Source organism: Antedon mediterranea, chromosome 1 (assembly GCF_964355755.1).
Source record: "Antedon mediterranea chromosome 1, ecAntMedi1.1, whole genome shotgun sequence".
Taxonomy (NCBI): Eukaryota; Metazoa; Echinodermata; class Crinoidea; order Comatulida; family Antedonidae; genus Antedon; species Antedon mediterranea.
The window spans coordinates 40,794,210-40,819,330 of record NC_092670.1 but is presented as its reverse complement, the minus strand read 5'-3'; the positions used below and the strand labels follow the sequence as shown (position 1 = coordinate 40,819,330).

General features: G+C 29.4%; 1 protein-coding gene across 2 annotated transcripts in view; it reads left to right on the top strand.

The window, feature by feature from the left end:
* Nucleotides 1–25,121, top strand: part of LOC140040234 (potassium voltage-gated channel subfamily KQT member 1-like) — a 95,726-nt gene that overhangs the window by 22,528 nt on the left and 48,077 nt on the right. For both annotated transcript variants that reach the window (XM_072086011.1, XM_072086002.1), the window contains exon 2: nucleotides 12,063–12,505. In XM_072086011.1, coding sequence (XP_071942112.1) covers nucleotides 12,162–12,505 — 344 coding nt within the window. In that variant the 5' untranslated portion in view covers nucleotides 12,063–12,161. The remainder of the gene's footprint in view (nucleotides 1–12,062; nucleotides 12,506–25,121) is intronic.

Below are 25,121 nucleotides of genomic sequence, written 5' to 3'. Positions count from 1 at the left end.
AAGGTGAGAATGAATTTGGTACGGATATCTACATGTGTCATTGCGCAATTCACACGTCCTCCAAATTAGTACAGCAATAAAAATCAGAGGCTGATAGAAGTTCTCATTAATAGATTGAAGGCTAGGAAAAGCCCCTACAGGCTATAAGTTGATCAGCATATCATTTTGATACAATATGAAGACTATCTGTTAGCAGTCTGTGTAAAGCCTCGTCATGGCAACCATAATGGAGAGTGATTTTCAAGAACAATTTTGCAACCAAATCATTACATCCATCATTGCAGAACGACGATCTAACATTATTTTATTCTACCAGTTTTTCTTCAATACATTCTTTTAAATTATTATTTGGAAATATTCTCATTCAGTGTTACAATTTATCACATTGCAAATTGGACAATCTGTAAGTACATTTTTTGTATAATAATAAAATAATAATTTATTATTGATTCCAAAGAATTAGAAAAACAAACAATGGTATGAGACTGAAAATACAATTTAGTGGAAATTGGGGAAAATAATGTATTTTTTTGGTCGTTTAAGCTAATATAAAATAAAATAATAATTTGTTAAAATGAAGGATCAAACAATTACGGTATTGCATGGCAACATGATTGACAGTTTAATAGCAGACATTATCCTATTCATCAACTGTAATATATACATTCATTTTAATGACATGCGTCAAATATTAGTGATTAGCACAAAATGTATAATTCTCAAATCAAAGAATTAATATATTTTTTATTCAGATGATTTATGTTCTTATTTCTTTTCATAATGAATACTGTAACTACAATTTTTGTAAGAATTTTTAATTACAGTATTATTTGTCATGTTTCTTAAGAAAACATATGTATGTTATATTAATATCCCTGTTTTCATAGAATTACTATATTAATTTTATATTCAGATAATATTTTACAAGTGATTAAGTTATTAATTAACAACATAAATTTCATTTATTGTATATTCCCATGGTTCCACTTCAAATTAGCTGTTGTATGAGAAAATAAATAATACAAAGAAATAATATACCTATATTAAAACTCAATGTACAATAAAATCAAGTGAACCATTAAGAGATATGAACCTTAGAACCTTGGCAACCAGTTTTTTCATATTTTTATAAAGCAACATGCCAAACTAGTTTGACAAAAACAAGTGTGATGTGCCCAAATATGGTAGTGATATGCCCAATGGTAGTGATATGACATCATCACGTCCATATATGGGCACGTCACATGTTTTTGTCACAGAGATTGATAGTGTAGACAGAGCTTTAGGACAATGTGACTGATACATTATATCAACTCAGTATGTATAGATATTTGGCTTCACAACATAGTTTATTAAGTTACCACCTCTGCTGTATTATTGAATATACATCAGAGTTATTCATATGATATTTATTTTCTTGTACAGCCTCCAGTATCCAATGATGATAACATAAAATGCATGTATTAATATACACATGTTAGCTTCAGCTTTACATTCATTATTAATTAGTATATTTAATCAATATTTCATGTTCATCGAGACTTAATTTTATATTCAATATTTCATTCAGTCAGAGTGCAATGCCTTTAGCTCTGTCTACACTATCAAAGTTTATGTGACAAAAACATCTGCCCATATATGGACATGATGATGTCATATCACTACCATATTTGGCCAGATCACTACCATAATAAGTATGGGCATATCACACGTCAAATCATCTTCATACCTGATTATCAATCATAGAAATTAAAATTAAGCTGGTGAAATGAGCATTAATTGTATTAATTGTATGGGCACATCACACTTTTTTTTTATCAAACTAGTTTGAAAGTGTAGACAGAGCTTTATACTTTAGTAATTAGCAAGTGCGATGATCAAGAACAAAATGGTTGAGATGTGAGAAATAGGTTGAGATATGGATTGGATGTGAAAGTGGGTCAGTAAGTGGGTCATGAGAGGGGGTCTTTAATCATTAGTGATTGAACATTACCTACTGTATTTAAATGGAAATTAAAAATCCATATTTTTGTTTGAATTATTACACCTTCAGCTGTTTTGTGATCTATCTGTATAAGTAGGTCAACTCCATCAATTACCTCAAATGTATTGTAAGTATTACATACTACAAGTAAGCATTGTAGGAATACTGTTGGTGCAAAGACAGTACTTAACTCCAAGTTCATTTCTTAGTTTTAAGGTACAGATAATGAACTGCTCAATGTTGACAGATCCAGGATTTTTAAAATTAATTTTTACAAATTTCTCTCTGTCTCATAATCAATCACTCGATGGATAAACTATTTTATAATTTATCATGCTTATTTGAATTTCATTTGAAGCTTAGCAAAGAGTTGTGAGTTACAACTCTGGCACTAGGTCAGGATTGAACTTTTTTGGGATTGGAAGACAAGCATGTTGCATGTTAACCACTAAGCTACAGCTCCACTACAACAACAACTTTTTAAAATAGAGGAGGACATTGTAAAAGAAAAAATCGTTTTTAAAAAGAACGATATTCAAAACCATTATTTTCTGCTCAATATAGAAGCAGCTGGCCCTGAAACTCATTTTGGTCCCTAAAAGAATACATACAATGTATTACCTGTAAACAGGATGCAATCAAGATGATTTAATTAATGAAATCCATTACAGATGTCAAAAACAGAATCCTATACATACATGATAGGAAATGTAAAATGCACAATGTACTTTCTATCACTTTTTAGTATTTTTAAAGACTTTTATTAACTCGTAAAATACAAAGTAATAGCTTTTATGGTTCATTTATTACTTGCAAAAAAAACCTTGCAAATTTAAATAAACATTTGATATTGAATAGGTTGTTAAGTATGTACAGTAGGTTTGATTTATGATTATTCCTCTCTCTGTCTGTTTGTCTGTCTGTCCTTCTTATAGGGTACGAGTCAAGCAGATCTGGGGGACTAGTTATTCAAATACGTAATGTACTTTCAATGGAAAACAGCAGGGTCTGTATATACAGTAGGGATGATAACATTGCTAAAATACACTTTTCAGACAACAAAGTTAGAATGGTTTTTAAAGAAGAAAATATATCTAAAAATGGTATATGCAGCTTTTTTGATACCATACATTGTCTTTTAAGTCAGAAGCTTACCTCCAACTGACAGAGAAATGTTAGCGTGTACAAGACCGTATCAAGTAACATATTCTAGACCACTTTAAAGTACTTTACCTACAGATATTTTCACTTAATTGCAGGCCTGATGACATAAAACACTAAATTTGTAAACACATATGACGTCAAATCATCTTCATACCTGATTATCAATCATAGAAATTAAAATTAAGCTGGTGAAATTAGCATTAATGAAACTCAGCTAGGATGTGTTTAAGATTAGTAAATTAGTACTAAGAAACTAAAGGATTTTATTTAAAATTATACATTGTTTTGTTTTTGTTGTAATTATGTACTTTCTATTCACCAGAGATTCTGAAATAAAAGATTGAAATTAAGTAATTTGGAAAATCATTGGCAATGAGATGTAGCCATTACTGTATCATAAAAACTGCTGTGTTCAGTTAAATATAAATTAACTGGTTCCTAGATGGTAGATAATGCTAATCTTGCGAGGACCCCGACAATATAATTAATATATAAAAAATAAATACAAATATAATAAATGACATCAATTAACAATATGATGTTTACAATAACAAAACAAAGATAAATTCATACAACATAATAATATTTAAATGTGATTCGTGTAAAATTGGTAAATATTATTTGTAAAATTATTATAAATCTTTGAAAAGCAGATTGTCAGATACTGATAAAGAGAATAGGAACGGTCTGACATCTGAAATGAACCATCTGAATGAACCTTATGAAAGTTATTAAATGTATTCACCTAACTATTATCTCTTTAACGGCCTTACGTATATTCATGTCGTAAAAAAGGTGAATTTCAAATAAAGTGGCTTATTTTTTATTCACGCAGCTGTATGTGTCAATAATTTCTGGAAAATTAACATTGATGTTGCTGTATGTGGTATATTAGGTAATTGCTTTAAAAGTAGCAGAAAAGTGAATTACCACTTCTGAGTATAACTTAATTAACAATCATTGATTTGGATGTACCTTGAGGAAATCTAAAAATCAATTACTAATTAAATGACCATGTACTGTACGTCATTAAACAACGATATAATATGGATGCGGATATAAGCCCACCCTGGGATAAATCCATCAAACTCCTAACATTTATATTGATTGATTTGGATGTACCTTGAGGAAATCTAAAAATCAAGTACTAATTAAACTAGAAAGCCACTCCGAGAGGGCATACCTCCGCCTACTGTAAAATTCTCCTACATAAGATTTCTCCGGTAAAAAAAAAAAATATATATATTTGTGTGTTTCTTAATGCTGTTTGTGATTTAGGCTAATTTCATTACAAGCATGTGTACGCGAGTGTGGTGTAATGGTTATGTAACAAGCCTTTCAATTAACAATAGCTTCAGTTGACTAACAATAGAACAGCAACGCGAAAATCAAACGAGTGAATTTGAAAAGAAATAGGTTTTTTAAACTACTCGCATAAAAAAACGTGCACATTAAATCAAATTATGTTTTAAAATTACAAATCACAAATTATAACTCTTGCCTCTTGTTAAAAAATGAAGTTTTTTGGACAAGTAGTTCTCGAGAAAATGCAATTTCAGTTTACTTGTTACTTTAAGACTGCTCGCCGGCTTTTGAAAAATTCTGTCCTATTTTTTAACACTAGCAGGTCTAAAAAAGTATACTAAAAAGTGGTCCAGAATTGGGACTGTGGTCCCAAATGGTCCCAAAATTTAATGGAATGGTCCTTGACCACATATCTATCTGTCTATTGATTTTGGTAAAGATCTTGTAATTACTTTTTGAGTAATCCTGCTAACAAACAAACAAACAAACACACGCTACCGATTACATATACCTCCTTGGCGGAGGTAAATGACCATGTACTGTACGTCATTAAACAATGATATAATATGGATGCGGATATAATCCCACCCTGGGATAAACTCACCAAATTTCCTAAAATTTATAATACTGTATGTAAAATGTTGCCATATCCAGAGTTCTCTACTTGCTATGTATAATTAAATTAAATTTATTAATCGTTGATTTGTGCATAATTATTATTATATGTTTTGCTGGAGGGTTTGCCATAATTTAAAGTATAATTTTGCATAGTTTTTATGTGTTTCAATAATATTTAACTCAATTACCGTACAACGTCAGTAATTATGCTGAATTTACATACACATTCCATATAGTACTAGTTATCCCTGCCATTGGCTCCCTCCCCCACTTTTTAAAGAAAGGTAATAAAATGCTTGATGTCTGACAGGACCCTTTATCCCCTATAGGTCTTCCTATCTCAGCATCCTGGATCCACTGCCCCTGATTGCATTAAGTATTGGCTGATCGCCTTCTTAATTTCAGTACTAAAATGTTAGTCAGCAAAGGTCCAGTGCTATTTGTAATTATTTAAATTCTCAGTAGAAATTGATCCCCAAATAATTGCATGATCACATACTATACATTCTGAAGCGTGCTTAGATCATTAGTGGGCTATATTTGAACAGGATGAATTGAAGTGTCAATGTTGTATTCATATAGAACATACTGTCTTGCATGACATGTATGTCAAACTTGGATTGGCTCAAACAAACTAGAAAGATTTACTATCATTATCAAGTCTTTTGATGACATTATATATTCGGTGTCTTTATTCATTTAATCATATACAAAAAATAGACATTGCAACATAAAACAACTCTGAATTGCAGTACAAAAATAATTAATAATATATATAGGCAAATTGCACATATGAATACAAAGAACGGACACAATAAATTGTGAAATTCTCAATAAGAATAAAATATATATTAATTTCTGTCACTTAATATATATTAACTCTTTCGATATTTCTATTCCTTGTAGAAATAAGAATTGTAAAAACTGAATATATAATACATTTTTGTATTCAATCGTCTTCACACATAATATTGCCTAGAGGTACAAGATGTTTTAGAATAGAAATCAATTCAACTACTATTCCTAAGTGAACAAACTTAGATTCTGAGTTACGTATGCACACACAAAGTATATACTTAATTGAAACTAGCCTACGATTTTAAGCGTATTTGCCGCACTCTCGTGGGTACTGTAAATTGCTGTACACGGCTATACAGTATTAGTTCTGTATTTTACTACACATAGCGGTGACATAAATACTAAATAGGCATGGTTGTACATGACTTTGAATTTTAAGACCGTTTTTATCAAAGTCTGGATTTGAGTTTTGCTCTTCATCCTGCGTAGTATTCCATCTAAGCATCTGACTTCACCGACTTAAATATGAAATTGGGTCATGCTTGCTGGATGGTCTTTTAATACTATGCATTGCGTAGGGCTATCATCCATAAAATATGGATCATTTGTTTATGAAAAGTAATCAATATATGGTTATAAGAATATTTATAAGAAACAATAATTTAATCGTTTTCATTAGTGTATCAATTCTATTTTTGATTTTAATTTAATTTCTAATTTTGGTCTTTTGTGTTCCTGCTTGTAATAAAAACAATAATTGTCTTTGTGTTCTATACAAAATGGGTGCCAATATATGGACATGATGATGTCATATCACTACCATATTTGGGCATGTCACTACCATATTTGGGCACATCACACTTTTTTTGATCAAATTAGTTTGATAGTGTAGACAGAGCTTAAATGTGTTCACCTCTAAATGTGTTCCCTCTGAATCTGCTCCTGGTCTCTGGCCACTTTTAATTTGATATGGATAGTTTTTCTCATTATAAAAGGACTAGTGTTATATAACCATACCTGTCAAGATATTGCTAAATGATCGATTTGTTTTGTTTGAAAAACAACTTTTTTTAATGTCATAATAAATTACTGCCATAAATTGAGAAGTACTTAATGTTGTGGGTATATGTAAAGTTGAATCATATAGATTAAAAGTGATACAACATTTGACAGCCAGTCTACGTTGTTGTTTTCAATATTTAAATGTTTTTCTCTCCCCCTCATTCTCTTAGAATGAAAATAACCATACGTTGTTGTTTATGAAACATTTTGCAAATTTATCTATATCATTAATGACTTATTTCAAAATATGTATTATGTATTGTTTTGCTTTATATTGTTTTTACTGTAATGTGGAATGTGTGTATAACCTTGTTCAGCTTTCACCTTATTCCTGGTTATATTATATGCAATAGTAACCAAATAAATGCCACACTTCTATAGCATTACCCTGGTCATTTTTTGGATCAAACTTGTATGGAAACATACTCCCATAATGCAGCTAATAATCAGCGCAAAGTTGTGTCTTGATCTAACCGAGTACTCATTTATACACCTAGGTGCAGAGGGGCAAACGTAAGTAAAGTATCTTGCCTAAGGATACAAGCAAAGCGGCGAGAGTTGGATTCGAACAACGATCTCATGATCAGTAATCCAAAGTCCAACACACTGCGTCACACGTCCTCACATAATTATGATAAATGCCAAGTATCTATATAATAAACAACAAAAAGCTATACAGCATGTACAGTAATATTATTTGTTAATTTATTCTATCTTACAAATAGTTCCATGACGTTTCTGAGAATCTCTCTTTTATTCATTTTTAAAGTTACTGTAATTCAACCTCAAATAAAACAAAATAACAAAAATGACACTTTTAAAATTTACTAGTTGCATGGACCATTAACCAAATGCTACACCAAAATAATAGAATATGTTTGTCATGCATTGCAAGTTTTTAACTGTCACAAACGCTTTGATGCTTAAGCTCTATTAATATTGTGTAATAGTACACAAGAGAGAACCCAACAGAAATGTGAATAAATTGATGTGATTTACTTGACAAAAAGGAATTATCATTAAGACTATTCTTAATTACATTTCTACATTCAAATGTTGTTAAGCTCCGTGTACAATATCAAACTTTATGTCATATCACTGCCATATTTAGGCACATCACTACCATATTTGTGTCCATCACACTTTTTTTGTCAAACTAGTTTGATAGTGTAGACAGAGCTTTTGAAAACAAAATTTTAATACACAAGAAATAAATGTATATAGTATCATGTGACAAATGAATTAATTGTTACTAGTTTTAGCATCAAATGACAGAGAATTACAGATATGATAAAAATAAATACACAAACCAAACAATAAGTACAAAAAGCAGAGAAATAATTATTACTTCAGTTCTCCCACGGATGTCACCAGAAAACTTAGAAAGCCTTTCTTAAATAAAGATAAAATAAATAAATTTTAAATGATAAAAAAGATTCTTAATTAAATAGGAATGAACTATAGGTTTTCGGGCACTGAATACTTGTCAGTATACCGTATGAGAGTGACATGACCGTTTGTAATTGTTTTTGTTAGTTTTTCATTTATCTGTTTTTGTATATCTCAGAGCAACATAATTTATGTATATTTTATATGCAAATGGCAATAAATGGAAGTAATTTTTTAATTTTTTAAAAAGTATAAAATTGGCATCAATTATATACAATATGAATGTGTGAAAATAGGTTGAAGTTATGATTAAAGTCATGGATGAGAGAGTCAATAATACTGTGTATTAAAACATTATATGTATACCCTAGTGAGATTAGACATAGATCATGAATGAAATATTAAATCCTAATTATAATGGCGGCGTGTCATTTCTAGTACATTGAAACATATTGACATTTATCACTAATGCTCACATGAAGTTTTATGTCAGCTCAGTCCAGAGGGCAGCAAACAACAAATTGTGTATATCTGATCTTGTAAAGGCAGTGTGATATCATTGTAATAAAGGCAGTGTGATATCATTGTAATAAAGGCAGTGTGATATCATTGTAATAAAGGCAGTGTGATATCATTGTAATAAAGGCAGTGTGATATCATTGTAATAAAGGCAGTGTGATATCATTGTAATAAAGGCAGTGTGATATCATTGTAATAAAGGCAGTGTGATATCATTGTAATAAAGGCAGTGTGATATCATTGTAATAAAGGCAGTGTGATATCATTGTAATAAAGGCAGTGTGATATCATTGTAATAAAGGCAGTGTGATATCATTGTAATAAATACATAACATACACAATTCAAATTGCAATTAAGTTTACTTTGCTTTTCATTCATTTTAAGAAATTTTTTCTTTTTAAGCTCTTTTAGCTTACATTATTTTGTTATTGTATCATCAAACATTTAAGTGTTGCTATGGGAACCTGTTTACCCCCTGTACATTTCAGAATTAATTTTTGGGGTGAGACTTTCGATTGGTCTCTTTCATTATTTCTATTCACATAATCATAAACATACATAAATAATCATAGTACAAAAAAGAAATGAAAGGGGGAATCTCTGAAGATCAAACTGTAGTGTGTTTAAACCTAATTATTGCTTTTTTTAAAGGTTTTTTTTAGAGGGTGGGCCACACCGTCTTCACTATCTTCATCAATATGGTAATCAAAGTTATCAATTTTAAATGCCTTTGTGAAAAGCTATTTATATGCAAATTATTTAATGTGTTTGTTCATTAATCATTCAGAATTGCAATTTACAATTATATCATTGCTCGCCTAATATTACACCCATTAAATTTACATAATTTAAGAATTGATTTCTTGTTGTGGTTGATTCCCCTTTTATCATGAGAATTCAATACAATAAATCATGCGTGTGCAACGTTGCATGATGGTATATCAATAACTACATGGATTATAGTAATCCAATTTACTCATCTTTTGTTTCACGCATGGAATTTAACAAATTTTTTTACGTCCCTAGAGTTTGAAATGCTTAGTTATATTTAACTGTCCATCCACTACTATTCTATTTTGACATTTTGATAAAGAAATGTTATTTAATTGAATTCATGAATTGCTTTAGAATTTATTCATAACTTTTTTCACTGTATTGCAAACATTGATAGCTTCAAATTACATAAGACAATATAGGCGTTAGTTTGTGAATGCAGCTTACCCGGTTGAACTAAAAATAGCCTTCCCTCCTCAAAGAGAGAGATATAACACCCCTCTCTATAAATGGTACAGTCTGAGAACTTTCGAATCATCCCCACCCCCCCCCCCCTCCCAATGGAAACATAGAATAGATGAAAGTTGATTAATGAAGCAGAGGAAAACAAGCAACGACAAATATGATGATAAATTAGAGGGCTCCTGGGAAAATTGACAAATAAAGGAAGATGGATTGTCACAGATGTGACATTAACGCTAATCATGTGAATAACAAGAAAATACCAAGCTAGGTTTAAGGTTAAAAAATCAAAGTAGAAGACAAACAAATATATTTTATATTGAAATTGATATCTGGTCAAGTTTGATTATTTCTACAATAGATTGTATCAAGTCATTTTATTAAATATGACTGTAATCACTACAAACAGTAATATTTTGTATGCTTTTCTATCTCATACACACTACATCATTATCAATCTTCCATGGGCCTAAACTATAAGTACATCTTTTAACATTTCCCCAGGGCTCTAACAGTTACACACTTCACTCCTACTAATAGTCTACTCTAGTCCTAATTTTGTCCCTTTATCCCATCTTGCAACAATTATTGTTTGGCCCGGTTTTCCCCAGGGGCCTACCTAAAGTGATCCTACATAGAAACAATTACATTGCACTAGTCACTGGTTTTCTCTAGAGGCCTACTCTTTTGTCCCATTATCCTATCTTGCAACACTTATTGTTCACTCATATAGGCACCCACTTTTCCCCAGGGGCCTACCTGAATGATACTATCTTTCAACATTTACACTACACTAGTCCCACATTTTCCCCAGGGGCATATCTAACATTATCCAGTCTTACACCGCTAAGAGCCTCTCCAACTCCCCAGGTCTCCCCAATGGCCAATCTAAAGTTATTCTATCCTTTAACACTTACATCACACTAGTCCCCAGTGTTACCCCAGGGGCCTATCTAACGTTATCCAATCTTGCAACACTTTGTTTTTACTGTGTCACTACAAGGTCAGAATAACCCTTTGACATTTACTGTACTCTATCGCATTACACAACTGGAATGCTCCGTATTAATTACAATCATTTAAATTTGGCAGATACCAAACCACAGATCAATATATTTACCAAGTATTATTAAAAAAAATTAATATTATATAAACATTACATAAATTAGTAATAATTATTACCTAATAAGGAATAATCAGCAGAAATAATTATTACTATTAAAGCAAAATCAATTCATTAAAGTAATAAGAAATATTTTTTTTTTAGAAATATAAAGTTTTTGTTAGTGTCAGTGTTTTGTACCTAAATAAATCTAAATTTTTCTACAAAAATATCCGATTTCCTTTACCTCTTTTTTTGAGACTAATTAAAAATTTAATTAGATTTTCATTGGTAACAATTACTATTATTTAGAGTTTTATTTATCTTTTTAACTATTTTATTTTTCACCCATTGTTTTGAGTGCCTCACCAAAATAAAGAGTATATTTTTTTCGTTTTTCTTTATATTTAAATATCAAGAAATATATATACATATATAAAGAAATTAGTTTTTCTATTGTCATCGATTTTATATAACTTAACTTAATCTAGAAAGACTGTGAATACAAAATGTCCTGATAATCCTCTTGATGCTTACCGCTAATTAGTACGCATACTTAAATTATAATATTTTAATTAAAAAGTATCTTTATATCTCAATTTGAAATTTTCATTGTAATTTACAAAATTAGCCAAGATGGAGGTTTTTATGTAAGCAGCTATTATAATATTTTTATGCAAATATTAATTACTGTTATCTTTGGTAGACCTAATATTTGCTTATCAATTAGTAAGCTATTTATCGTACAAACCCATTAGGTAATAGGTCTAGATTAAAGTAAAAAGGGTTGGACATTTATTTTTGTCATCACACTAATTTATTAAGTATGTATTTATGATGTGTTATGTTCAGTTTATTAATTGACATATTATATTTATCTTTAGGCCAACTGTGAATGGAATCCCATGGCTACACCACAGAGGCCATGTCATGCTTGATTGATTTTGTGCTCGTGTTATGATCGAGTAGCGAATGAGAGAATAATGAGCGGTCGTTTGCTTGATCAAGATGCCTCAGTTGATGTTATAGCATCTAAGAAGACTGTTCCACGCACAGGACGGCAGCGTGTAGGATTTGTCATGCCTGACAACGATAGTGATGATGATAGTGTACAATGCCGCCGCCAAGTGAAAAGGGAATTCATTAAGATGAATGGACAATCTGAATCACAAAGGCTGTACGCACCAAGAATGAGCCTCCTAGGAAAACCTATCTCGTTTAGACCCCAAAATAAACGGGATGCTAAGTTCAGAAAGTTACAAAGCAAGATATATAATTTTTTAGAAAGACCGACAGGCTGGCAAGCATGTTTATATCATCTTCATATGTAAGTAATCATTTTTATTTATTGATATTAGTTAGGTAATAAGTTTAGAATGCAAGCTAGATTACAGTGTCCATTTGGCTGGAGATTCCATCATCTAAGCACCTGTTCTTAGTCTAGGTCAATGCTCAAGTATTGATTGATGACATTAAGCTATGTTTTGATTTTTATCAAACATTTATTGAGCATAAAATGAGCAGCTATTAAAATATTTTTTTTTATAAATTTTTTTTATTAACTGATTCACCATTCGGATTATGATGCATGGTTGACAAAATGTAGACATCGACAAAAATGTTAAATAGTAACAATTTTCATAAATATATTTAATGAACTCAGTAGCAATATTAAACACATGTTTAAAATCATTTTGTACATTTAAGGTTTTAACAATGAAAACAAAAGGACTAATCAATAAATTAGCACCAATAATCAAAAGATTAGCTTATTTACTATATTGATTATTGGCATACCAACCAACACTTTATGACAAAAATGTTTTTTAGGAATTGATTGTTAATTAGGTATGGTTAAATTAATTTGGCTGATGAATTAAATTGACACCAAACTTTAACTGTACAAATTTACAAATAATTTTCAAAATTGTAAAAATCTTTTTTAACATGTTTATTATTTTAATTAGATTAATTTTTAAACTTTACTGAAAAAATTTACAAATTATTTCAAAAAATTGTAATCTTTAATAATGAAAAAATCTCTCTTTTTTTTAATTTTTAAAAGTTTTTTTAGTTTAATTAGATTAATTTATTTAATTAGATCAATTTAGTTAGATCAATTTAGTTAGATTAATTTAGTTAGATTAATTTTAATATGTAATAATAAAGAATCTCTCTCTCTTCTTTTTGTAAATGTTCATTATTGATTTAGTTAATTCAATTATTTTTTTCAATTTGAAATTCTACAAATCATTTTGCAAATGTTAATAATGTATCATCACATTTTAAAATGTTGATGTATTCATGTTATAAATGATTAAACCCGGTAATATTTCAATGTTCTCTTAAGTAATCAATCATGAACTCAAAGACATAATTAGTGTGTACTTACTTTTTGAGTAATTTTGCCGTTGGTATACTCAATGTATTCTGACATTTACTCACTTTTATTCATTTTTTTTTCTTTTTCGTAAGAATTGATTTATTACTTGCTGTGTTGTATGCTGTTTACATTCATTTGTATAAACTAATTGTTTATAAGTAAAAAAATCAATAAATAAACTATAAATAATTAAAATAATGAAAGAAACAGAACTAAAAAATAGAATATTTCTTTAACAAGTTATTGATAATGTTAGGTTTATATATCTGTGGTATATGTATTTAATTGTTTGATGATTTTTGTTTTCTTTTCCGTACATTTGATAAGGATTTAATTATTATACTTTGTTATACGTTGACACATATAGTTAGCAAACAATTAAATATACACTAAAACAGTATTGCCAATATCCAGCTGTATGTATTGACAATGACAAATTATTTTATTTGTACGATAAAAAAAGAAAAATCTATTCCAGTGTTTGATGGATGAAATGAGATTGACATACACTAATTTATCTATTTTTGTTTTGTTAAATTCACTGCTTAACAAAATACTATGAAACAACAGATTTGTTCTGTTATTTTAAAAGCTGTCTAAAACTATTGATAAAATAAGCGCGATAGATTTAAATTAACATATTGTGTGAAAGGGCGCTCACGTATTTGTACAGTGCTTATTTTCGTAATAGATTGGATTCACAGATTGTTTATTTGAATCTAAATTTCAATTGATATTTTTAAATATATATTTAAAAATATTTATTATGAGCACTATTAAGATTAGCTGTATTAGTATGCGTCTTTTAACTATTTATTTCTATTTATATCAATTTTTTTTCACTGGTGTCAGTGTTCTCCCAAAGCCAGTTTTTCAAGAAAGATTTCATTAAGCTCTGTCTTCACTGTCAAACTTTATGTGACAACACAATGTGATGAGCCCATAATATATGGACATGATGATGTCATATCATACCATATTTAAGCATTTCACTACTATATTTGGGCACATCACAGACAAATGTCCTTCCAATTGGAATTTAAAATGGCGTAACAACATAAACTAGTAGTTGTAGTTGTTTAAAAAGTACTGTGAGTTTTGGTTGCTAATATTTGAATGAAGCCGACGTAATGTGACATTTACAAATGTTTGTCACTATGTAAATAAATGTAATGAACAGTGTGTTACAATCTACAGTGAGAGAATGTTTTGAAATTGAAATTTAATAATTAATGTAAGATGAAAATACATTAATAGCATTAATAATAAAGTAGAAGTTAAGACTTCATTCTCATTAAGTAAATACTTACAATATGTTATGTAAAGAAATGCAAGTATTTATAATGAACAAAATAGAGCATATACAGTATAGTGCACAGCGACCATTGATTACGTTTGGTAGTGACTTTTACCAGCACATATCTGACATCTATACATAAAAGGCCGGGCTCAGTCAAAATACGTTCAATATTTATTTATTCAGGTATAAAACTTACAACAAGTAGCTGCATGGCTAAAAACTAAATACTGTACAATTTACATAACAATAAAAAAATGCAATAAAAACGAATAAAACAATATTGCTCTGTCCCTTCTCTGTATCTCACTATGGCTCTATGAACTATAAAATCATTATATCATAGGCCTTGCTACTCAATTAAATCATTGTACTCACAATTATTTAGTTAGTTCATAAAGTTGGACAACATCGTACGCTTAAATGCGTCAGTCCAAACACTTCACTACGATTGTATCCTCCAATAGTCATACTTTATGATACTTTAATTTTACGACAGATTTGAAGAGAATACACAGTTGTTTGATTGGACGATACATTTATGTCGGGAAGCTGTATTGATTCTTATCATCATCTTGACTTTAAGTGTCTCTTATTTATTTGTTCAACTGTGTTTTGTCAATTTACCCTTTTTTTTACCATATTTTCCTAAATTGAGAAAGCATACCAAATGTACACAATAATAAGTTTATTACACTAATGTAATAATACAGTAAATCCCATATTAAGTGGACACCTTCACGACCAAAAAAAGTGTCTCCTTTAAAGGGGTGTCCTGTGAATTAAAGAGGGCCATAGGGTTAATTTAAATAGGTATTGTGTGCCAAGATCAACCCACCAACACCCAATCCCCTATTCGCCCACTTTCCTCATTAATTTCACTTAAAAATGTCCGTTTTTTTTTAAATGTCATACGCATACAATTAGCAAGCAACTCGCAAATAACAGGATGGATATTGTGTAGTTATTAACTATATTTAATATCAATCGATTATTCATCTTAACAGCAATACACAAACGAAAAGACGTAAACTATTTAAAGATAAAAGGGACTTTCAGGAAACCACAAGGGTCTTGTGATAGGAAGCCCACTTTAAACAAGTTACATTAAAATAATAAATCAATCAATCAATAGAGTAATCTACTTTATCTATGCAATGTAACAATTCATATTCAATTTATTGAATGTGCCTTCCAAGTCTAAATTTTATATAACAATTTAACAATTTAATCAATCTGTGCCATATGCTGTCCCAAATTGAGAAACATACTGTATATTTTAAATAACACAAGTTTAATAACTAAATGTAAAATATTATAGTTGTATTATCTTTCAAATATTCTAACATTTTTTAAATAAATGAGCTTCTATTAAATATTTTTATACAAAACAATTCAATCAATTTGTACCATATGTTTTCCCAAATTAAAAAACATACTGTAAAATACTTTTAATAACGCTAAATATAATATATTATAGTTACTTGTATTATCTTGCAAATTCTAATATTTTTTATTTAAATGAGCTCTATAATAAATATAATCATAATTATACTTTATTTTAACACAGAAAAGCTTGTGTCACCATAAAGGTGTTCTTGTACAAGGCCGTGATCAACTAACAGTAATACATTACAAATTTAAAAATAACAAAAGAGAGAACAAAATATATAAAACAGAAACCTTAATTACATTTATGCTAAGTAAGAGTACAAAATAAATAGCTTTCTTTTGTATATTTTTATAAATAAATAACAATTCAATCAGTTTGTACCACATGCTTGTATACATGCTTTCCCAATAATAATAATATAGAAATACTTGTATTATCAAATTTTTAAATGTGCTTTCTATAATTATATAATTGTACACAATTCAACAATTTATTCAATCTTTACTGTATTCTCAAATTGAAAAAACCATATCATATATCAATTAGTAACACAAGTTATATTCTAAATAATACATAAGTTACTTTATATTATCTCGCAAATATATTTTCATTGCTTTGTGATTTTTTCTTCTCTACAAATTGAACAATTTAGTCAATCTGTGGCTTGTCTCCCATAGTTAAAATTGCCAGGTTTCTTGCTCGTCATTTTTACACACATTCTTAAATTACAACATTATGATATTAATGTAACAAGAGATGGAATGATATCTAAATGTTGTTCTTCCATTTTCAAGGCCATCAAAAACAAATTGGTCTAGGATAATTCATTATTTAAAAATAACCAATACCTGGCCATGACCTGCATATTGTACGTGACAAATGAAAAAAATATATACTACAATTTACAAAACATATATAAAAATGGTTTTCTACATAATTGATATCGCGAATGTAAATTAGCCATGTTTTATGTTTATAATTTGTAATTACTATGCGAATAAACAGTGTAGACATTACAATCTTCAAATGGCTATTATCAGGCTATTCTAATCTGTAATAGGTGTTAATGGTATGCTAATAAGTTTTGATTAACACATGAAAAACGTAGTAGGCGACGTCAAATTCTATCTCGTCGTATTTCTGTTCGAGGAATGTGCGACGGTGGTGTTTACGACTTGTGATATTCGCATGTCGATGCAAACAGATAACTGTTGTCATGTCAAAAATTGCATTTATTTACAGCTAGATAAGTAAGATCATGTGACTAACGTATAGATTAAGATACAAGATGAGACGGACACGATAACCAACATCAAACGCCAAAGAAAGAGTTGTATTAAGCCTTTGTTTTTGCCGTGCAATAGGTTATTTTTAAGTGAAAACTCAAAGGATTAAATTTGCGAATGTTTACGACACATTTAAAGTTGGATTAAAGAGACTTGCTTTAAAAAACTATTCTGAAAACTTAAGTTACAACATATTTAAAGTAATATTTCACTGAAATCATGAAAAGACATGGTTACACAAATTGATGACCATTTTCGTGTCAATTTTACTCTTACAACTAACGAAAATTTACGATTTTTATAAAATGAAGATTTATATAACTATATAGTTCAAAATAGATGCAATGCATTTTGCAAATTAATTATTAGTATATAGTGTTGTTATATATAATAATAATAATAATAATAATAATAAATATATTTATACAGGATAAAACAATCAGATAACAGTGTATCTGTTTTACATTGTGGTCCTGTCTTAATCAAAATATACAAAAGAGAAACTTAATTAAATATAATACATGTCAGTTTTTTTATGAAAAGAAATGAGATTTGTATCTAGCCTTAAAGGACGTAATTGTTGGTGCCGATTTAATATTAATTGGTAAATTGTTCCATATTTTTGCGCCTGCAACTTTAAAGGACGAATTCATTTTACTAAGGGTGTATTTAGGTATTGTTACATTCAAATTTTCTACTCCACGTGTTAAGTGGGTGTGAATATATTATTGTTATTATTGTTATATATTATTGTTGTTATATAGTATATATGTTGTTTGTTAGTATATTGTATTCATTTGTAACAAATCAATCTACAGCAACTTTTGTATGATAAAACACCATCTTGGTATCTTTATGTTAATTTTTTTGCGTAGGAAGAATCTACTTTTTGTTACACAGTTAATTTGAATTTTTATAGAAAATAAACGTAATTAAATTGAAAAGAAATCATGTTTAATGAGTAATTACTGGATATAAGCTTTAATAAAATGCATTTGTGTCAATACAAAAGAATGTCTTGTCAACAACAAAACAAAATATAAAATTAGAAATCAATAAAACATAACATTGAAACATGACATGACCTATGACATGACCTATATCTCACTAGGTTGTATGTACTATAACAAGACATTACTATTTTATTTATTTATTCTTTCTTTTGACTGGATTGCATTTTCAGTAACGCAGTACTGCTTTCCAAAATGGTCCAGTTACAAGTTTAAAAGTAAAGAAAATGTATAACATATATAAATACATAGTAGACCTAATTTAAAAAGATATACAGAACAGTTAAAAACAAATAAAAATAAAAATGTAGGATCACTTAGATGACATTAGAGTTGCTATATTTTTGAGTTTATAAATATTTTTCCCAGTTAATTTTGTTCTAGTTTCAGTTGGTAAAAGAGCCTAGCCTTATGTTTTCTCAACAAATACTTTGTGTATGATATAATAATAATAGTTTATTTACACCTACACTACCTCTTATGATATTATTTATGTTTTTTTATTAATTTGGAAATAAAAGTTCAGTTACCCATCAGTAAATAAATAAATCAATAATAATAATCGTAAGATTTATACAGCGCACATATCCACTAAAGTGCTCAATTTATACAGCGCACACTAAAGTGCTCAATTTATACAGCGCACATATCCACTAAAGTGCTAAATTTATACAGCGCACATATCCACTAAAGTGCTCAATTTATACAGCGCACATATCCACTAAAGTGCTCAATTTATACAGCGCACATATCCACTAAAGTGCTCAAAGCAATATAAAAACAAAGGAAGTAAAATATTGGAATACATACACTTATCATAACATTAGATTTATTGCCAGATATTCAAATTAATTAATAAATACATGTTAAATCAACTAAAATCGATGAAGGACATTTGGTTTTACAAATCTACATCAGATAGGATTTAACCCATGATATCTGGGGTTGTAAGGCTAAATTATCCATTATTATTATAAATTAACTGTTTATTTTTTCTTTATTTAGTGAAATCAGTTTTTTTTCTGCAGAATTTATTAATTACAAAATGGCCTTTTCAAATTTGGATTGTATTCATCTGTATTTTGTTCATGTTTTGGCAAGGTTTGCCTTCCATAGATTTATGTCATGAACAGTCAACGCAATAAAAACATTTACTTTTATTACAGATCATGTGTTTATATGTCAGCACATTATAATGTCTTATTGCAATATCATTATCATTTTTTTAACTTCCTAATACGATGAAAACAAATGCGTACTTACCAAGTTACAAATTATCTATTAAGTATCAATAAATGCATTTAAGAACCATTTAAGACTATTAAAATCTAAATAATAAAATTGTGTTTAGAATTTTATAACGGTTTATAGAATGAAAAGTTTGATCACACGCACATCTTAGAAGCTTTCAATTTTATTGAATTCGTAGCATCACGTTGAGAGGTTTTTATTAGGATTAGTCTATCGTTGATAATGCCAAATTTTCAATCAATTTGAAAAAGTCATCATGCCGATACGATAAATGAATAAAAACAGGGTTTTCTAAATTCATGATTACAATTCTCTGGTGATAATATATCTTTGCAATTAAATTAATTAATGGAAATAAAATGAGCTGAAAATAACTATAAATGATTGTTTCTTTTAGGACTTGAAAACACTATTATAAATATCCATATCAATTCAAGATATTTTAAAGCACTATAGCATTAAAGCTTTAGTAATCTCATGATGAGATCGAAACGTCATTCTTTGTTAAGTGTAATTTTTATTTTATCTACTGTATCTATACATTCTCTAATTAGAATTTGATAATTATATCAAATGTACAATAGCTTAATTGAAAAAAATTAATACCTATAAAAAATCTAAAATTACAAAAAGTTAAAAAAATATAAGATAGTATATTCAATCAAAGTCTAGAACCATCATCATCATCATTTTAAAATCAATAGCTATTATGTAACATTAAAATGGCAATTCAACAAGAAAGGTTTACAACAATATTTTTTCAAAATGATAAAAAGGAAAGACAAATTGTAAAATGATCTTATCTCATAATTAAAATGTAATCATAATCAAAATCTAATCATTATCATAATCATAATTCCTTCTTTGAACATTTAATAATTTAAATGAAATAAAATGCTTTAAATTTAAACTTCTTTTTATGGACGATCGATGCGCACATGGTATACATAATTTGGATTTATAGGTTAAATTTGCAGCAAACTCTAAAGTAGTTATTATCTTTTATCCTGATAAACATCTTTGATAATTATCTTCATTTTCGTCGCTGCTTTATGAGTGATTGTACACTGCTGTTGAAAACTGTTACATTTAGTATCATATAATAGCAATGTTACAATCTTAGTTGCCATGGTAATTTAGCTGTTGAACAGTATAATACTCTGTGATTGGTTTTTTTGTGCTTTTTAGCATTTTATATAAAATCTTAGCATCAACACACTTAATAGATGACTTGTGTTTTTTTGCGCCGTTTGATATATGGTCAAATCTTGACATCAAAGGAAAGACAATTTTTTTTATTGTAATTTCATTCTCATAAAATGTTGTTTAATTCTCTGTTGTGCGACATCCACGTAGGCCTATGGCGGCATTATTTTTTAGTCACGATTGTTTTTTAATGGAATTTTTTTTAATGACTTTAGATTCATAGTAAAACTTAATGCACTAGATGAAATGTGTTTTTGTCTAGTATACAGGAGAATATTGTGGTAAAAATAAACACATTTATAAACAATTTTGAGGCTAAATTTTAGGAATTATATGATCATAATTACCTTGATTGTAGGATAATAAACGGAATAATTTATTGGCAATTCTATACATTTTTAATTTCTCTCTTGACATATGTGTACCCACACATTTTATTGCATATAGTATAGCCTATACATTCACACTGTAACTACCAACATGTTTTCCTATTTAAATAAATTCAATTATAAAGTACTGGTAATATTGAAAACCAGTTTTAAAATTGAATTATAATTTTTCTATATTAATGCTTATCCATAATTTTGGTGGAACTTATTCATGAAATATAAATTTATTTTTATTAAGTGGTAATTGACCCCTCTGTATCCACGTACATGCATTTTTGCGTATTTATAGCCTGTACATTGACAAAAAGACTCATTAGCCTACTCTTAGTTTTCATGTTCCATTTTAAAGGGGGGTTCCGGGTTTAAAATGAATAGTAAAAAATGTAAAATATATTTGTTTGTCTCTTGAACGGTAAAAGTTTCAATTTATATAAGCGCCCAGTGAAGCAGAACGAAGGCTGTGAAATCAGGCCAGATTACAAGTGCAGCTACGGCAAAATCACACTGTGGTTACAAAATAGGAAATTCGTGAAATGGTCCATCTTCCGACGACTCGTTATCATAAACCATATCAATTAATTTTGTAAAATTATACTTATCTGATGTAATTTTAGTCGGTCTTTCCATTTATAAAGTCAATTTTTTATGAAAATTCATCAAAACAGTGAAAAATTAGATATGTTTGCACTTTACGTTTGCCGATTTTCGCACCGACTTAGGGAAAAATCAAAATCAATGAAGCGTAACGTATACTGTACATTCCTCCTGAGGATCGAGCGAGACGACGATACACGTGCTCTCTCTGCTGCCCATGTCTGGCATCGTCACGTGATAAGCAGATACAACAATACCAAACTGGTCGGGTCGAGTATACCCCGTCTATAATCACAACATGAACGATGTACAGTATTTGATTGAAGGTCGACTCGACCTACCGGAATGGTATAGATAATATAGCTCGAATGAGAGAGTTGGAATATTTGTGTAGTGCAGCCTATAGTAAAAGGCCTGGTAGTATCAATTCGCATAGGGTCTACTACACTAGCTAGCTCAATTTTTAACTGGGCCGGATCGGCTAGGTCTCCTTCCTACTACCTGGTCTACTTGCTTGATGCATGAGTATCCGCTTTTTTGGAGAGTAAACTAAACCTATTTATTTTAGGCCTACTTAGACGATCGGGACACCATACGTGTGGACGGCGATCGGACCTTGTTTTGCTTCAATATTTACAGCCGATTTTGTAGAATTTTTTAGGTTTAGATTGTTTAGGAGTTTGGTTGATAGGATGGGTTTTGTTATTTATGGGCCAATCGTCTAGTAGTAGGCTAGCTAGGCCCATGGGCCCCATTGTTTTAACGTAGCCATCGTGGCATGGAATCCCTAGTCAGAATGGCTCTCGCCCATATTATTATTAGGCTAGGCCTAGAGTAGTATTGTACGTGAAGCCGATAATACGATCTGTACTATAGAGGTATAAAAATAGTATAATTTATGACTCCGTATCTGTACTAAATTTTGTATTTCATTAAATGTCAAATAAATATATGCTACTACTGTTATTATTACACTTTGGGCCTAGCTTAGAAAATCTACAAAAAATGTATTTCACAATGATCACAATGGTGGTCGTCGTTTGACAGGGGAGAGAGATGTAAATTAGTTGACAAACACAACGTACATGACGTCGCGAGTTTGGAATCCACTGGTGACGTGATTTTGTGAATATCTCATGAATATTAATGAGCTTCCCTAAGCTGCTAAAAAACAGACTTTCCATGAATTTACCCTAAAATGTATATGAAATTTAATTTTTTTAATTTCTCGTTATTACTTCTTCATTCTGAAATGTCTATATTGTTATAATATTTTTTATTTAATAAATAAACGATATTTAAAAGCAATTTTAAACCCAGAATCCCCCTTTAAAGTAAATTTAATCATAAAGTACTGTTAATATGAAAATGTAAATTAAATTATTAATTCATTTTGATAAAGTAATTGACCCTTTTGAATGTTGTCACTATTTTTATTTAATGCTATAATTGTAAAGTCCACCGAAAGATGTGACATTTAAAATAACATTAGGTTTAATCTTCATGGGATTCCATTAGTTTACTCAGGTGTTGATCCCTATTACCACATGCAAATGATAGTTGATAATATACTTTTGATACAAGATGGTATTTATGCTGGCCTAGCAAAGTAGAAACAATCAAGGATAAAAACACAGAAAAGTACAAAGGTAACTTATTTCCACTGTTGTCCACATAGAGGATTCAAGAAGGGGAATGGGGGGTATATATTTTGCAAATTGTAATGCAAAAGATAAGAAATTATTTTAAGTTCAGCACCTAGAATTTGCCATTTTTAGGCTCCTCCTATTTCAAAATCCTGAATTCGTTACTGGTCCCTAAATGAAACACCTTAGTTAACAGAATATTAATTACTAATACAAAATATATACGAATACAATTTGGGAATTGGTACATAATAAATATTGTAATTCAAGATAAGTAATTGATATACATACTAGTATAAAAATTTATACCATGTTATTTAAATATAATCAGCGCATACTATATTGGTAATTGATACTGTAGCATCATATCAACAATATCAATTCTCTATATTCTTATTCTCAGATTTATAGTGCTTTAATTTTATAAGAAATTTGAAAGAATTAAGAAATTGAGAATTTTCTAAATTATTAGGCAATTCCAGCAATAACATAAATACCGGTTCTCGTCTGATCACCAAAGTTAAGCAATGTTGGGTCCGGTTGAACACTTAGTTGGGGAATTAATCCGGGAATATCGGGTGCTTTAAACAGCTGTTGTCCAGCAGGGCGATCCTTTGAGTGTCAATAGTGGATTGAAAATTGATTAAAGGAGGCAAAATGTTTCCAACTGCTCTATACTGTAGATGAGTATTGTATCTAAAACTTATTAGCCTCAAAGAACCAAGAACATTTTATATTTATGATTTTTTTTTCAAAGGGTCTAAAAACTTTTTTCTGTCAAAAAAAAGCATGCTTGTGCTGCACAATGGTACCATGTAATCTCTACAATTTGCTATAATTTTTGCAATGACTTCATAGTAGATGGAGGCATCGTGGCCAACCTTCATGTCAAAGAAAGAACCAATTTGGATTTTTCTTCTCTAAACACAGAGCTTGTAATCCAAAATTATTTTTTAATTGGGTATATATGGATACCTCATGTATTCTATTAGATCCGCCCCTGCATTATTTAATAAAGTCAATATACCAGAGGTCATGTACAGAATAGCCGAGTATGTTATGGCATCTGTTACCCACAATTCATGGCGCCAACGCTTAAGATACCAACACCTACCGCATGACATTTGAAAATGTTTATCGTCTGATAAATAAATCTCCTGTCAGACAGTTAAAGCATTTACGAATCCTCTTTTTAAAGAATTAAATGTTAGTTTACATAAAAGATACGTTAATGTTATTTCACTCTTCCCTGATATTAGCTACCTTGAAACAGATTCTAAGTGTCTCACATTTTACCATCAACTAATTTAAATATATTTTGATTTGCTTTGTGCAAAACGTGGGTGTTTGTTATTTCTGATTAACTAAAACAACATACTGCTTTAGATAAGTACTTTAAGATATGCATAATTAGTTCTATAAACATGGTCTTTCTGTAGCACACCAAAATGTAATATTATATTTTACATTAAAAAAAAAAATTAATGA